The 16,281-nt window shown below is 46.6% G+C and overlaps 1 protein-coding gene across 1 annotated transcript in view; it reads left to right on the top strand.

Annotated features, from left to right (window-relative positions):
- The window catches only part of ARMC2 (armadillo repeat containing 2), a 106,002-nt gene that overhangs the window by 79,719 nt on the left and 10,002 nt on the right, over nucleotides 1-16,281 (top strand). Inside the window, exon 13 of the mRNA XM_082633393.1 lies at nucleotides 4,464-4,779. Within this exon, the coding sequence (XP_082489519.1) occupies nucleotides 4,464-4,779 (316 nt within the window). The remainder of the gene's footprint in view (nucleotides 1-4,463; nucleotides 4,780-16,281) is intronic.

The following is a 16,281-nucleotide window of genomic DNA, read 5'->3' as shown; positions in this document are numbered from 1 at the left end:
ATTTATAGGTGGTTCTCAGATGTTGTCTAAGAATAAAGGAGAGCCTCTGAACCTCAAAGGAGAATGGCCCCTCGATGAAATCGTTTTCTGCACATTGTTTCTCTACAGATTGATGATTTTGGCCTTTGCCTAATTTTTCAAATCTTTACAGGATTTTAATTAAGTGACGTTTGGTAGACTTGAGATAGATTGGGCTGTGGAACAATAAACAACCTCTCCGTAACACCATCCAGGGGCAGTACTCTGCACGGCGCAGAGGCCACCCGCAGGGAGCTCAGGGGCCCTGCTAAGCCCTCTTGGTCAGCCTCCTTGTTCCGGATTCCAGATGAGTCCAGACAAGCACTGGCGTGGGAGTAAGGAAACACCACCGCTGCCAGCCTCCTGTGAGACTGCTGCTCTTCTGGCCTATTACCTCGATTCACAGAGAATATATTTGAGAGAGGGGGTGGGGGGAGGAAAACAAAAAGATGCCTCAGCCAACCCTGAGAAAGAGGACAGAAACGGCAAGCACAGCAGTTGCTGGAAGTTTGGTGCTGCAGTCTGCCAGCCCGCTTGTTGATTCTGCATGCCATCCTGCAGTTGGCACCAGTGCTGCCAGGAACCACCCCCTCCTTTTTCCATCTGAAGGAAGGGAGAGAGGTACTGCAGCAGGGTTAACTCTTCCTGCCCTGAAGCCTAAAGTTTCTTCTTCCCACATCAGGCTTAATAATCCGTGCCATGTTAGGATCCACAGAGATATTTGAATCAAAGAATTTTAGAAGTGGAAGGGGCCTGAGGGAATTTTTCAAACAAGAAAAGCAGCACTCAGTCTTCCCAGATTTGACCACATGTGACAGTGGGTAGAGGTCATTTGAATTATGAACAATGAGGACCTCTAAGGAAACCTGCTTTTTTTTTTTTTTTTACCTGCAGCCAGGGATCTGGTCAGCAAATCAGCAGGGACAGGTGGAGGTGGCACAGGGTCAGAGAAGCCTTCTGAGTTAGACCAACCAGAAAAACAAACATCAGAGGTAGAGGTAAAGCAGCAGAGCTAGGAAGAGGGAGAAAGGAGAAAAAAATAGTCTAGCATCCTTCAGAAGACGGCAGTGACATTTTAGGAGGTAACTTGATTAGTCCCGGTAATGATTTAACCAATAGAATACAATTATTTATCGTATTCTTTATGAAGTCATTTAAGAGCACTGATCATGTCTTTCCTGACTTGCTTAATGTACTTTTGTGCAAATAAGAGCACAATCCAGGGAATACCAGGTAGTCCAAAAATATTGGCCATAACTGCTGTCTAGGGCATGAGGGAGGTGTCTATCCAGATTGTGGAGACTGGGAACGTTTTGTTCAAATGTCACTTTTACTGCATTAGTTAATTTGTGTGCCTAGGTGCTTGGAACAGTGCCTGGTGCATCACAAACACAGTGTGTTAGTTGCTGCTACTACTCTCAGCAGCAATAGTAATCATTACAATTTTCAGAGGTAGGACTAGTGTAGAGTGTGTTTAACCAGAAATCTTGTATCAGTTTGTGTGAAAAGCTCATATTCCTCAATTTAGAAAATACAGTGGAATTTTCCTTCAGGGAGCCTAATTCTCAGAAGTAGCCTCTGTCCTGGTTGGAGAATGGTCTGCTTTGCTGCTGGGTGTTGCCAGGGTGGAGGACTGCTCTCCTTCCAGAGCCCAGGGAGGGGCTTGCACCATCGGGAATTACATGAAGTAACCATTGGTTTCATGCGAAGGGCGACTAGAGTATTGTAACGAAACTTTGTGTTTGGTTTAGATTTAAGGCCTACAGGCTTCGGCTTCTTTAGGGAACTGTCTGGTGATCAGACACAAACTAGGTGACCCCAGGCCACGGAAAGGGACTGCTCTAGGTCCTCTTTCTCAAGACATGCTCCTTTTCCCCCTGCCAACCCACCTGTGTTCCCCGCCACATCTCTGCTTTCATTCATTTTTCAAGGTTGAACTTACCACGGTTAACACTACTAACATTCTATTGATAGTAAAGGGTTCTTAACAGTGCCTGAGGGGAGTTCCCTCATGGTCTAGTGGTTGGGATTCGGCGCTCTCGTGGCCCGGGTTCAATCCCTGGTCAGAGAACTGAGATCCCACAAGCCACGTGGTGTAGCCAAAAAAAAAAAAAAAAAAAAACAAAAAAAACCCAAAACAGTACCTGAATCATCACTCACCACAATCTGTGCTTTACCTGTGTGTTTTTTTTTTAATGAATTTATTTTTATTTCTGTTTATTTTTGCCTGTGTTGGGTCTTCGTTGCTGTGCACGGTGCTTTCTCTAGTTCCGGTGAGCAGGGACTACTCTTCGTTGCGGTGCGCGGGCTTCTCATTGCGCGGGCTCTAGAGCGCAGGCTCAGTAGTTGTGGTGCACGGGCTCAGTTGCTCCGCGGCATGTGGGATCTTCCCGGACCAGGGATCAAACCCATGTCCCCTGCATTGGCAGGTGGATTCTTAACCACTGAGCCACCAGGGAAGTCCCTGTGCTTTATCTGTTTTGTCTTAATTTTGCAACACAATATTCCCCCCATTTTACAGATGAGTTAATCGAGTCACAAAGAAGCTAAGTGAAGTGTGACGCAGGCTGCCTGGCTCTCTTGCTGGGAGTCGTAATCCCCTAGGGCGTCTAACTTCTTCCTTATTAGCCTTTCTGTCTTTGCTGTGTCCCCTCATGCATTAGCCTTGTTTTCTCAAGTCGATTCTAACTCTTCAGAGCACCTTGCCTTATCCTTGTTTGTGTGTATTTCCCCCAAACCCCAGCATTCAAAAATACCCAAGGATTAGCATTCCAGTTGGGGTGGGGGCAGGAGTGGGTCCCCTGACTGGACCACCTGCTGTGATTGGTTGCACACTGCCCAGCTGAGGTTTATCCCCCCCACCGGTGTGAATGCTCTCCAGGGCCAGCGCATCGTGTTAGACTCCATCCTTTCTTAATGTTGGCAAATGATTCCCAGCTTCAAAAGCAGCAGCCTGGCTGCTTCTTCACCAGGGCCAGGGAAAATTTTTTCAGAAACAAGCAGGAACAAGTTGGTATTGGCAGAGCAGACCCAGGCAAACCCCAGTGTCTTGTCCTTTGTCCTGGGTCACCCACTCTCTCTAGGCCACACACAGTGCTCAGTGCTGCTCCCATCCCCCAGGTCCCACCTGGAGAAAAACCAACCCAGCCCTTTGCCCTTTGTCCCAGTTCCTTAAGGCTATTGCTGACTACAGATCTGATAAATTAGTGTTTATCAGAATCCCTCCTGGTGATATATTTACATTTAAAAGGAGATAATTCCTTTACTGCTCTGAAAGCAGGGTAGGCGAAAGAGGTTCGTAAATAACAGGCCACGTGAGAGGCATGGGTGTAGGAAGGACTCCAGGTCTGGGTAATCCTGGGTTCAAATCCTGACTCCACCCCTCACTGGCTGTGACCAAGGCAGCTTCTCCAAGCCAGTTTCTTGTCTGTAAATAGCACAGCACCTGCACAGTGAGCATTAGCACCCTGGCCAGTTGTAGCCCCTCAGTAAGTGTTCCTTTAACAACCGAACTGGTATGTCTGCCTGCTGTTGTCAAATTAAGAACATAATTGTTTCTGTTTCTTGTTCAGTTGTAAAGTGTTCTCAGCTTGGGATTTTTTAGAAATGTTTATTTATTGTGAAATATGACTTATATACAGAAAAGTGCGCAAAACACATTTGTACCATTTAGCAAACAGTTATAAAAGTGTCACCCGTGTAACCACTACCCTGGTCAAGAAAGACAAATACTGCTTTACCTTAAAAAAAAAAAAAATACTGCTTTAAAGTGGTGAACACTTTGTAACAGTGGTTCTCACCTGGGGGCCATTTTGCTCCCAGGGGACGTTGAAACATTTTTGCTTGTGGTATCTGGGGAAGTGCTTCTGGTATCTAGTAGGAAAGGAATGCCATTAAACATAAACAGCCCCCCATAGCAAAGAATTATCCAGGCCCCAAAGTCAGCAGTGCCCAGGCTGAGAAAGCCTGCTGTAACACAAGCTGATGAGCCACTATGGGACAAACACCCGGTTTAGAAACAGTGCTTCAGCAAGAGATGGACTTTTAGGAAAAGATTTGGCTGCTCAAGAAACCTGTTTGGGTCAAGACTTAAGATTTATATGACACATTGTTAGTAATGTCATCCCGCTTAACTAATTGTTCTCCAGGAAAAAAAACAAAAAACAAAAAAAGGCCAGCCAGCATTTCAGATAAAGGATCTGAAGTTAATAGACCTTGCTAACAGCATCAATCAGTTTGTATTCTTTCATTGTTGCCAAATGCTTTTAATCTCCTCTGTCACTTTGCACCAATCTTGGGAATCAAAGACTGTACAAGTCAGAAGAAGCCAGATGTGTTCCATTTTACTATTAATTAAATTGTGAATTAATTAAATACTGTCCTCTTCCCAACAACTTGTCCCAACCCCTTTGGTCTTGTGACTCTTTGTCTTTAATTTATTGCAGGATTTAGTTGTTCGTATTGTTTTTATTCTTGGCAACCTGACAGCGAAAAATAACCAGGCTCGTGAGCAGTTTTCCAAAGAGAAAGGGAGCATCCCAACTCTGCTGTCTTTATTCCATACGTTCTACAAACTGGATCTGCATTCCCAGAAGCCCCTGGGGGAAGGAGAAGAGAGGCCCAAGGCGCCGAGGCCGGCCCAGGCGGAGGACGTGCTCATCAAGCTGACCCGCGTGCTCGCCAACCTGGCCATCCACCCGAGGGTGGGCCCAGCCATCGCCGCCCACCCGCGCATCGTGGGCCTGCTCATCGCCATGCTGGGTAAGAAGCGAGGCCCCCTGGCGGCAAGGGTGTTGCCAGGAGATGGCCCGGGGCTCGGGTGCCATGGGGGCTTTAGCGGTACCGTCGGCTCGCTTTAACAGGCCTTCTCAGCTGTGAAGGAAACTTCATGCCTTTTCTGTTCAGAACTGCCTCAAAAGTCATCCAGATTTTTTTAAAAAAAGATAAAAAAGAAAAAAATAGTAATACAAATTATTACTAAAACTCACTGAACTGTACAATTTAAAAGGGTGAATTTTATAGTATGTGAATTATATCACCATTTTTTTTGGAAGCATACCAATCAAATTGTAAAAAACTGGCCAAACTAACCACAGAGTTTAAAATCCCAAATTTTTCCTGGGATAGTCCACATGATTAAAGTTTATTTATCTTTTTATTTTTTCAGCTTTTTACATTATCAGTAATTATAGCCCCTAGTCATTCAGGTCCCATTCCCCCGCCCACCCCACATTAGTCAGTTGGAGCTGCCATAACAAAATGCTGCAGACCGGGTGGCTTAAGCAACACAAGTTTATTTCTCAGAGCTCTGGAGGCTGGAAATCCAAGATCAAAGTGCCCGCTGATTCTGTTCTGGGGAGAGCCCTCTTCCTGGCTTGCAGGTGGCTGCATTCTCACTAAGTCTTCTTGTGGCTTTTCTTCAGTGTGTGCATGTGCACATAGGAAAGACAATGATTTTTCTCTTCTTATAAGACCACCCTATCAGATACGGACACCACCCTTACGACCTCATTTAACTTTACCTCCTAAAATCCCTGTCTCCAAAAATAATCACATTAGGGGTTAGAGCTTCAATATATGAATTTGGGGGAAGGGACACAATTCAGTCAATAGTATTCTACCCCAGGTCCCCCAAATTCATGTCCTTCTCACATGCAAAATACATTCATTCCATCCCAACAGCCCCCCAAATTTTAACTCATTCCAGCATCAACTCTAAAGTCTAAGGTCCAAAATCTCATTTAAATATCATCTAAATCAGATAGATATGATACATCCTGAGGAACAATTCCTCTCTTGCTTGAACCTGTGAAACCAGACAAGTTATATGCAAGATACAATGGTGGGACAGGCACAGGATAGACATTCCCATTCCAGAAGAGAGAAATAGGAAAAAAAAAGAAAGTGTGATGGGTCCCAAGCAAGTCCCAAACCTAGTAAGGCGAATTCCATCAGATCTTTTTTTTTTTAAACAAATTTATTTATTTTATTTTTTTATTTTTGGCTGCGTGTGGGCTTTCTCTAGTTGCGGCGAGCAGGGGCTACTCTTCGTTGCAGTGCGGGGGCTACTCTTTGTTGCAGTGCGTGGGCTTCTCATTGCGGTGGCTTCTCCTGTTGTGAAGCTGGGCTCTAGGGGCGTGGACTTGAGTAGTTGTGGCACGCGGGCTCAGTAGTCATGGCTCGCAGGCTCTAGAGCGCAGGCTCAGTAGTTGTGGTGTATGGGCTTAGCTGCTCCACGGCATGTGGGATCTTCCTGGACCAGGGCTCGAACCTGTGTCCCCTGTATTGGCAGGCAGATTCTTAACCACTGCACCACCAGGGAAGCCCCCATCAGATCTTAAGGCTTGAGAATAATCCTCTTTGGTTAGATGCTTTGCCTTGCAGACCCGCTGGGGCAGTGGCACTTCCTCCACAGCTCTGTCAGCTAGGCCACCAGGGCTCTGCAGGGCAGTCTTGCCCTCAAAACTTTGGGGTGAAGGCCAGTGTGGCCTTTTGAAACTGAGGCAGTGACCCTGGTGATCTCTGAATCACCACTGGGGTCATTCTCTTCTCTACTAGAATAGTGCATATTCACAACCAAATAGCTGTACACTCTGTCCTGTCAAATCCAAGGAGTCTGACAGCCTTCCTTCGTTTGATCCTGTCTCAGCTTCAGTTCAAATTGGCAGTGTTTCTGCTCACATAATCCTGTAAACTCTTTACTGAGTGATAGGCCAACCACACCCTTGGTATTCTCTCCAGCACATGCTTTCTTCTTTCTTGCAATATGGACAGGCTGAGAATTTTCCAAATCTTCAAGTTCTAGTTCCTTTTGCTTAACAACTCCTTCATTTCATCCCTCTCTTCTTATATGTTACTGTAAGCAGTCAGGAAGAGCCAAGCCTCTCCTTAAACACTTTGCTTGGAATTCTCAGCTAATACCCAGTATCATTGCTCGCAAACTAGACCTTCCACAAAACACTAGAACACAAGCAATTCAGCCAAATTCTTTGCCACTTTATAACAAGGATCACCTTTCCTGCAGTTTCCAAGGACCTGTTCCTCCTTTCCATCTGAGACTTTGTCAGAGTGGCCTTTAATGTCCATCTTTCTAACAGCATTGTATTCATGATTATTTCTGTGTTCTCTGAGAAGATGGAAGCTTTCTCTCCAGCTCTCTCTTGTCTTTGAGCCTTTGCCAGAATCACCCAGTTGACAAAAAATTAATCAGTAGTGGGCTTGCCTGGTGGTGCAGTGGTTAAGAATCCGCCTGCCAATGCAGGGGACACGGGTTCGAGCCCTGGTCTGGGAAGATCCCACATGCCGCGGAGCAGCTAAGCCCATGCACCACAACTACTGAGCCTGCGCTCTAGAGCCCGCGAGCCACAACTACTGAGCCTGTGTGCTACAACTACTGAGCCCGTGTGTCACAACTACTGAAGCCTGTGAGCCTAGAGCCCTTGCTCCGCAACAAGAGAAGCCACTGCAATGAGAAGCCCACTCACTGTAACAAAGAGTAGCCCCCGCTCGCCGCAACTAGAGAAAGCCCGTGTGCAGCAACGAAGACTCAACACAGCCAAAAATAATAAATAAATAAATAAATAAATTTATCTTAAAAAAAATAATCAGTGGATCAAAGAAAGAATTGGAAAATTTTATTCGAGCCAAATTTGAGGATTATAACCCAGGAAGAGCATCTCAGAAAGCTCTGAGAACTGTTCCACTGGTTAGAAGTCAAGCCACAGTTACATAAGTTTTTTTGAGACAGAGGGCTGTACGTCAAATGATGTGTTATTGGCAGTTTACATAATCCAGATCTAAGCATCATCCTGGTGGGTCATGTGACCCCTTACAAGGTCAAGAAGGAATGTTATCTTTTAAGGAGGGAGTCATCTTGATGCTGGAAGAATGTTGCTCTTTATGGTTGAACAGGTATTCCTACCGATGGGAGAGGTTTGGTCGATGCATAAGGCAGATACACAAAGCACAGTGTGGGGAGAGAGGAGGCCAAAGAGCAGAGAAGAAGTTCTATGTTTAAGTTTTTCTTGTCTTGCCATAAAATATGAATTTTATTTCACAACCTTTAACATCCGTATTTCTTGTATACATCTCAGAACTCCTCCAGCCTCTACCCATTACCCAGTTCCAAAGCCGCCTCCATACTTTTAGGTATTTGTTACAGTAGCACCTCACTGCTAGGCACCCAAACCTGTCTCAGTCTGTTTAGGGTGCCACAATAAAATAGCATAGGCTGGGTGGCTCAAACAACAGACACTTTCTCACACTTCTGGAGGCTGAAAGTCTGAGATCAGGGTGCTGGCGTGGTTGGTTCTGGTGAGGCCTCTCTTCCTGGCTTATAGACGGCTGCCTTCTCTCTCTCTTCCTCTTCTTCTAATGCCACCAATCCTACTGGATAAGGACTCCACCCTTAGGATCTCATCTACCCTAATTACCTCCTAACAGCTCTACCTCCAAAAACAGGTGCATTAGAGGTGAGGGCTTCAACACACAAATTTGGGAGGGGCACAGTTCAGTCCATAGCACCCTCCTTCCACTTTTTAGACCTTGTCATTTCCCATGAGCACCTCTGCCTACCAGTGTGCAAGGAAATTGACTGCCATCTAGAGTGATCTACTTTGCCACTACTTACCAGACTCTGAAAGATTGTGTTGTTGTGGCAGAGGCATTCATGCCTGATGACAATGATGTGTTGGGGTAATCTTTGAACTTTGCCCCTTTGCCACTCATTTATTGAGTCTTCACTGCATAATCAGTCCTATGCTGTATGTTAAAAGAGGTTTGTCTTAGTTTGCTCAGGATGCCATAACAAAATACCACAGACTGGGTAGCTTCAACAATAGAAATCTATTTCTCACAGTCTGTAGGCTGGAATTCCGAGGTCAAGGTGCCAGCAGGGTTGGTGTCAGGTGAGAATCCTCTTTCTGGCTTGTATATGGCCACCTTCTTGCTGTGTCCTCACATGGTGGAGAGAGAGCTCTGGTGTCTCCTCCTTTTCTTCTAAGGGCACCAGCCCTATCGGATGAGGGCCCCACCTTTACGACCTCATTTAACTTTTACCACCTCACAGGCCCTATCTCCAAATATAGTCACATTGCGGGTAGGGCTTCAACATATGAATTTGGAGGGGAACACAAACACTCAGGCCAGCACAACGTTTAAAAAAGTATAGGTTGGTATCTGCTTTCAAGGAACTCAGGGTACGTGGTGGAGGATATCAGGTGTATAGACAAGAAGCTTATGAATAGTGCCAGCAGCAAGGGGTACACAGCACATGAAAGCTGAGAGGACAGAGCTACAGGGCCCAGCTTTTGGTGTGTGGGGGTGTAAGCGACCGTACCTTCCCTTGTTGTGGAGCTGTGTAATTTATTTTAATTTTATTTATTTATTATTTATTTATTTGTTTTTTAAATAAGCTTATTTATTTATTTATTTATTTTTGGCTCTGTTGGGTCCTCGTTGCTGTGCGCGGGCCCTCTCCAGTTGTGGCGAGCGGGGGCTACCCCTTGCCGCGGTGCGCGGGCCTCTCATCGTCGTGGCCTCTCCCGCTGCGGGGCACGGGCTCCAGGCGTGCAGGCCCCAACAGCCGTGGCACATGGGCCCAGCAGTTGTGGCCCACGGGCCCCAGAGCTCAGGCTCAGCAGTTGTGGCGCACGGGCCTAGCTGCTCCGCAGCATGTGGGACCCTCCCGGGCCAGGGCTCGAACCCATGTCCCCAGTGTTGGCAGGCAGACTCCCAACCGCTGCGCCACCAGGGAAGCCCTATTTTATTTATTTTTTAACTGGGGTATAATTGACCGAAAACATTATGTTAGTTCCAGGTACACAACATAGTGATTTGATATTTCTATACATTATAAAATGATCACCATCATAGCTGCACAGTTTAAGAAGCATGTTCACATCTGTTACCTCACAGCAGCTGTGCTAGGTCGTTGTTATTTTAGCCATTTCACAGAGGAGGAAACAGGCTTAGTGAGATAAAGTGACTTTTAGAGGTCACAAAGTTAGTAAGTGACAGGGTTACTCTGCATGTTGCTGATCCTTTTTTTTTGTCTTTATTTTTAATGTTTATTTATTTATTTGGCTCTGCAGGGTCTTAGTTGAGGCACGCAGGATCTTTGTTGCTGCACTTGGGATCTTAGTTCCCTGGCTAGGGATCGAGCCAGGGCCCCCTGCTTTGGGAGCTCTGAGTCTTAGTCACTGGACCACCAGGGAAGTCCCTACATGTTGCTGGTCTTAAGGAAGGATTATTAAATTCTGACTGAGGTCTTTCCTTGTGACTTAATCACTTCCACATGATAACTCAAAAACCTACACATTTAGTGTGGGACTGTCTTCCAAGCTGCTGACGGCACATTAAACCGTCTGTGCAAACCTGCATCAAGCTGTTCCAGAAATGCAGTTTCTCTAACAACCTCAAAACTTTCAGCACTTGGACCATACTATCTCCCTGTCTTCTGATGATCCTTCTGCATCTGGAGGATCAATTCTTCTCCACCCAGAAGTCAGGGATCCAGCTGCCTCAGAGTCAGCTATGGGGCTCATTAAAATACCCTTTCCAGTTTCTGGTCTTACCCAGAAAAAGGCTTTACCTGAAGGACGGTTTTAGGGTCTTGAAATATGCATTTCAACTACTCCCCTGCCCCTTAAATGTTGAAACCCACTGCTCAGAGAATCACCTTTGGCCTCTCTGGCTAGTGAGGCGCTGGCAGGTGTCTGAAACCCACCCGGTGAGTTCTTATCTGCTGGCAGGCCATATCGCTTCACCTGACTGTAGCTACCTGGGGAGAGCCTGAGGACCTGCCCTTAGCCACCTGGACACATCACTGTGGCTAGTCAAGAAATAAAGCTCTGCATGATTCATTTTCCTGCAATTATTAATATTCACATGTGAAGTGAGAAAATTCCTGGTCTTATATGTATTTTCTGAGCTTAGAAATTACATTTCTACCTATGAACTAAAGGTACAATGGATAATTTGTGTTTGACTTCTAGGAAACTGAGGCTTTGGAGGCAGAAGAAAGGCTGAGAAGCAGATTTGGCCAGAGCTGAAAGGGTTAACCAGGGGGGCCTGGCTAGAGTCCTTAGGAGGCTAGGGCCTGTCCCCTGCGTTCCTCCGTCACCAAGTCCTCTGGGAGGGTAGTTGCTCTGTCTTGGTCACTGGGGGGTTCCCATGGGAGGTCTCTCCAGTGCACCCTCTTGAGGTTACTGTCACTCGGGAATAGCCTGCTTTCTTGCTTTTGCTCTAAAGCGATCAGTGAAACTCAAATCTGGTACTTCGCAAACTTCTTTGTGCATAGAATCATGCAGGGAGCTTATGGAAGACACGGATTCTTCACCCTACCCTCAGAAGTTGTGACTGATCAAGTGAGGTGTGGAGCCCAGGAGTCTGCTTTTTTTAAAGCTCCTTGGCTGGTCCTGATGTGGGTGGTGGAAGGTCTCACTTGAGAATGCTTCAGTCTCTGCATGTTAGAGCTCAGTGCCATCTGAGGTTAAGCCTGAGTGAAGAAACCCTTCTCTCTAGCCTGCCATGCTGGGCAGCTGTTTGGGCAGAGGCAGTGGGATCCCTTGTCTGTTTTATCTCCTGAATGATTTGACCTCCCACGAAAAGCTCTAGTGGGGTGAAGTCACCTCGACAGAGGATCATATGCCTTCACCCTCCCCTTGGCAGTTCAGCTGCAGGGGTGAATGTCCTGAGCCCTACGAGGCCCCCCTAAACTGGTCTCTGCTGGTTCCTACCTGGAGTCTCTGCATCAGTGAAGGGCCATCAGATCCTGGTAGAGGGAGCTGGTCTTCAGAGCGCCTGCCTCCCTTAGCCAGCCTGGTAGTGGCTTTGGAAAGCAGGCCGGGGCCGGCTTGACTCTGACTTGCTCACTTGCCTGAGGGCAAGGCAGCTGTTGCCCTGTTAGTCCCCAGTGCTCACTTAGTCCTCACTCCTCCCAGCCTGACACCTTTGCTGCACTGCAACCTCCCCCCAGGCATGTGGGAAAGGCATCCTTTGGGACCTTGTCCTCCCCGTCTCCCCAGCCCTACTCCCCTCACAGAGGAGTTGCTTGTACCCCAGGACTCCCTTCCAGAGGCCAGTCTCATTGCAGAGGGTCTTTTAAAATCAAAAATATTTCTAGTGAGGACCAGCCTTCTCGGCAAGCGCCCAGATGCAGCGATTTGCTGCCTTAGTGGAATCTCCAAATTCCAGATTCTCTTATATTCATGAGTCAGCTACAGAGGGCTGTGTGGGTGTCTCATTCTCTTTGGAGGCAAATTATTGCCCCAACTGGCTGTAATAGGCACTCAGCAAGATGCTGTGCAAAGAGCAGGATGGTGGAGTCAGGCAGACCTGGATTCACATGTCTGCTCTGTGAAATCAGGCAAGGTATTTAACTTCTCTAAGCCTCAATGTTCTCATCTGGGAGGAGAAAATGGGATATTAGCAGGCTGCTGTGGACTAAACTGTGTCCCTCAAATTCATGTGTTGAAGCGCTAACCCCCAGTGTGATGGTATTTGGAGATGGAGCATTTGGGAAATAATTAGCTTTAGATGAGGACACAGAGAGAAAGCAGCCATCTGCAAGCCAGGAGGAGCCCTCACCAGAGCCCAGCCATACGGGCTCCCTGATCTTGGACTTCTCGCCTCCAGAGCTGTTAAATGATTTCCTGTTGTTTAAGCCACTCAGTTTAGGGCATTCTGTTATGGCAGCCTGAGCTGACTGAGGCAGGTGCACCTTTAGAGTATTAATTATTGTGGGTTTAAATGTAAGTGCATTTAAAGCGTTATTAATAAATAACTTCTGTGGGGTTACATGCATGGAAAGTGCTTGGTGCTGTTCATGATAGATGCCTAGTAGCTGTGAATGTCTCTCCTCTCGCCCCAGATGACAGACATTATCCCTGCTCCCACACGTGAGGTCCTACAGGGGGGTGGTGACACATAAGAGCTACATTCCTTTTTCTGGGCAAACTAATAAATTCTCCTACCAAGGCAAGAGAAAAAAACACATCCCTAGACACTGCCCAAGATCTTTGGCCATCAGTCCAGGGATGGAGGGAACCAGGGATGAGACTTCCTCTTTGCTAAGTTTTAGACATTCACTCAAGCCATTCCCCATGAGCCATCATTCTGGATAGCCCTCCTGTTCATTAACAGATGTTTATTTAGCACCCACAGTGTGCCACACACTTTTATAATCCCTTTACAAATATTAATGCATTTAAACTTTGTAACAAATCTGTAATGTAGGTGCAGTTATTATCCCACTTTGCAGACAAGGAAACTGAGGCCCAAGGAGGTTAAATGACTTGAACAAGGTCACACAGCCAGCAGGTAGAAGATCAGGATTCCAGCTCCAGAGTCCCAGCGAAGCAAGCGAGGATACTTTTGGGGGTCCTATGTCCCTACTTTTACCTTGCCTCCCTCAAAAACACCTGGGATCTTTTCACAGATCTCCTAGAAGCCTGAGGCCACTAGGATATTTCCTTGCTGTAGAATCCATACTGAAGTCCAAGATAATTCTGTTCTTTATTCCCTTCCCATGTATTTAAACTAACAAACCAGGCAATTAGGGCCTCATTTATTCTTTCTTTCTCCAGGTATTCATTGAGTGTCTACCAGGTACTGCACCCATGCTGGCTGCTGTGGGTGGAGGAACCACTGGCTGAAGGGCCAGTATGTGTTTTCTGTAGCGTAACAAATGTCTGAATTTCCCTTTGAATCGAGTAAACTGTAAAAAGGTCATTCTCTTTAATGAAAAGAAGGCCAAAAGGAGAGAGAATTAAATCAGAGAATGTAAGAGCTAGCACAGTCCTCCTCCTCAGCTCACAGCCTCCCTCTTATCCTTGAGGAACTTTGGTTTCATACAAGAGATAAAAGGCACTTCCTTACTCATGGAAAAGAATGAAATTTTGCCATTCACAGCAACACGGAGGGACCTAGAGGGTATTATACTAAGTGAAATAAGTCAGACAGAGAAAGACATACTGTAATGATTTCACTTATATGTGGAATCCAAAAAAAGAAAACAAACAAATGAAGACAACAAAACAGAAATAGACTCATAGAGATGGAGAACTGACTAGTTGTTACCAGTAGGCAGAGGCAAGGGGGAGGGGCAAGATGGGGTAGGGGATTGAGGTACAAGCTACTGTGTATAAAATAGATAAGCAACGAGGATATATCGTACAGCGCAGGGAATATAGCCAATATTTTATAATAACCTTAAATGGAGTATACTTTGTAAAAATATTGAATCACTGTGTTCTATACCTGAGGTAATATTGTTTATCAACTATACTTCAATTTTTTAAAAAAAGAGGTACAAGGCACTTCTTAACCAATAAAACCCAGTGGGTAAATCAGGGCCCAAGACATGCATGGGCACTGGGGTTATTCCCTCCCAGGCTGGGGAAGGGCTTCCCAGTCAGGCGGTGACCGATGACTGGGTGGAGAGGGGAGTGAATGTACTCCAGGCACGGGGCAGGGCCGGGGGGTGGGGGGGTGAAGTGGAGGGGGCGTGTGCAGGGTCAGAGGTGAGAGGCAGAGGCTGCTGTAGCTAGTTTAGTATAACCAGACTCCTGGCGCTTTCCTCTGACTCCCAGACCCGTATATCCAACTGCCTTACCTAATCTCATCAACTGTGGGTACTTGAGAAGCACCTCAAGATGTCTAACTCATGACCTTTCCTCCACCTGGCACTTATGTAATAGAGAGTCCATTATGTAATCCAGAAACCCAGAGCTCATCCGGAGTGATTCCTCTCCCTCATCCCCCGATCTAGTCTTCACCACACACTGTCCGTTTTCCTCCCTAAATAGTTTTCCAGCCTGGCCTGCCTGTTCCATCTCCACCGTCACCCCAGCCTCAGCTTTGTTATTTGCTGTCTGGAACACCACAGGAGGCTCCTGACTGGCATCCCTGCATCTCCCCTTCTCTGCACTGAGGTCTCAGTCACCAGGAGATGAGTCTGGAGGCTGAGTGGAAGGCAGGGACAAAATAACTAAGCGCTAAGTTATGTGCTAAGTGCTTATGCTAAGTGCTAAGTGCTTATGTGCTAAGCTAAAGGGTTCATTCATTCATTCATTCTTGCATTCAGCAACCACTTATTTATTTCTTACAACAATGAAGTTTATTATTATTATCATTTTGCTTCAAAAATTTATCTAGGCTTTATTCTGATCCACCCCAAGACACTGAAATGCTACAGTTTTCTGTTTTGTTAGTCGATATTTCCAGGGGGAATTCCAGAGGGAATGATTTCTTTTCTTTTTTTAAATTTTTATTGGAGTATAGTTAATTTACAATATTGTGTTTATATATATGCACACATCGCCTCTTTTTTAGATTCCTTTCCCATGTAGGTCATTACAGAGTATTGAGTAGAGTTCTCTGTGCTGTACAGTAGGTTCTTGCTAGTTATCTATTGAGCACCGCTCTGTGCAGACACTGTTCTAGATGCTGGGAATGCAGTGATGAATAAAACAAGTCCCTAGTCTTGTGGAGCTTACATCTTAGAGCTGGAAGACAGACATTAAACACATAACAAGTCAGGTGGTCACATGTGTTATAGAGAAGTGGGGGAGGGGAAAGTGAGTAGCAGCGCTATTTTATACAGGGTGGCTGAGGAAAGTATGTCCAGTAAGGTGACAGCTAAGCAGCAGCCCAAAGGACATGAGGAGTGAGCCAGGATGACTGGAGGAAGGAACATTCCAGACAGGGGGACTAGCAGTGCAGAGGTTCTTGGGCAGGATCAGGCTGACATGCTCAAAAAGAGCAAGAAGACTGGTGAGGTGGGCATGGGGATGGGGGGAGCTGGGGGCTGGAGCAGCAAATGAGGCCAGGGAGGTCAGGACTGGGGCAGCTGGGGCAGGCCTGTGGGCCGGATGAGATGAGTGGTGATATCTGAGTGAATTTTAAAGGACCACCACGTCGAGGACAGGCTCAGAGAGGCAAAGGCAGAAGAAGAGAAGCCAGTGAGGAGGTGAAAGGTGGACTAGGTGGTAGCAGAGGAGCTGAGAGGCAACCAGACTGCGTGTTTCGAAGGCAGCGTTGATAGGAGTTACAGATGGATTATGACCTGAGGGCCATTCTTTTGGGAGGGGGGCAGGTCTGGGGAACAGACTTCCAGGGTGGGGGGCCCGGGGGACCTCTGGGTCAGGGCAAACAAGCTCTGCTCACTGGTGTTGGCACCTTTGTACACAGGAACTAGATCAGCCCGACTTTTCCAGACCCTTGGCTGGAGGGACTGAGCTTAGAGTGTTCCAAACCCTGGCC

The sequence above is a fragment of the Mesoplodon mirus genome, assembly GCF_964341445.2.
Source record: "Mesoplodon mirus genome assembly, chromosome: 10".
Lineage (NCBI taxonomy): Eukaryota > Metazoa > Chordata > Mammalia > Artiodactyla > Ziphiidae > Mesoplodon > Mesoplodon mirus.
Note: the sequence above shows the minus strand (reverse complement) of the source record. Positions and strands in the feature narration are given on the sequence as shown.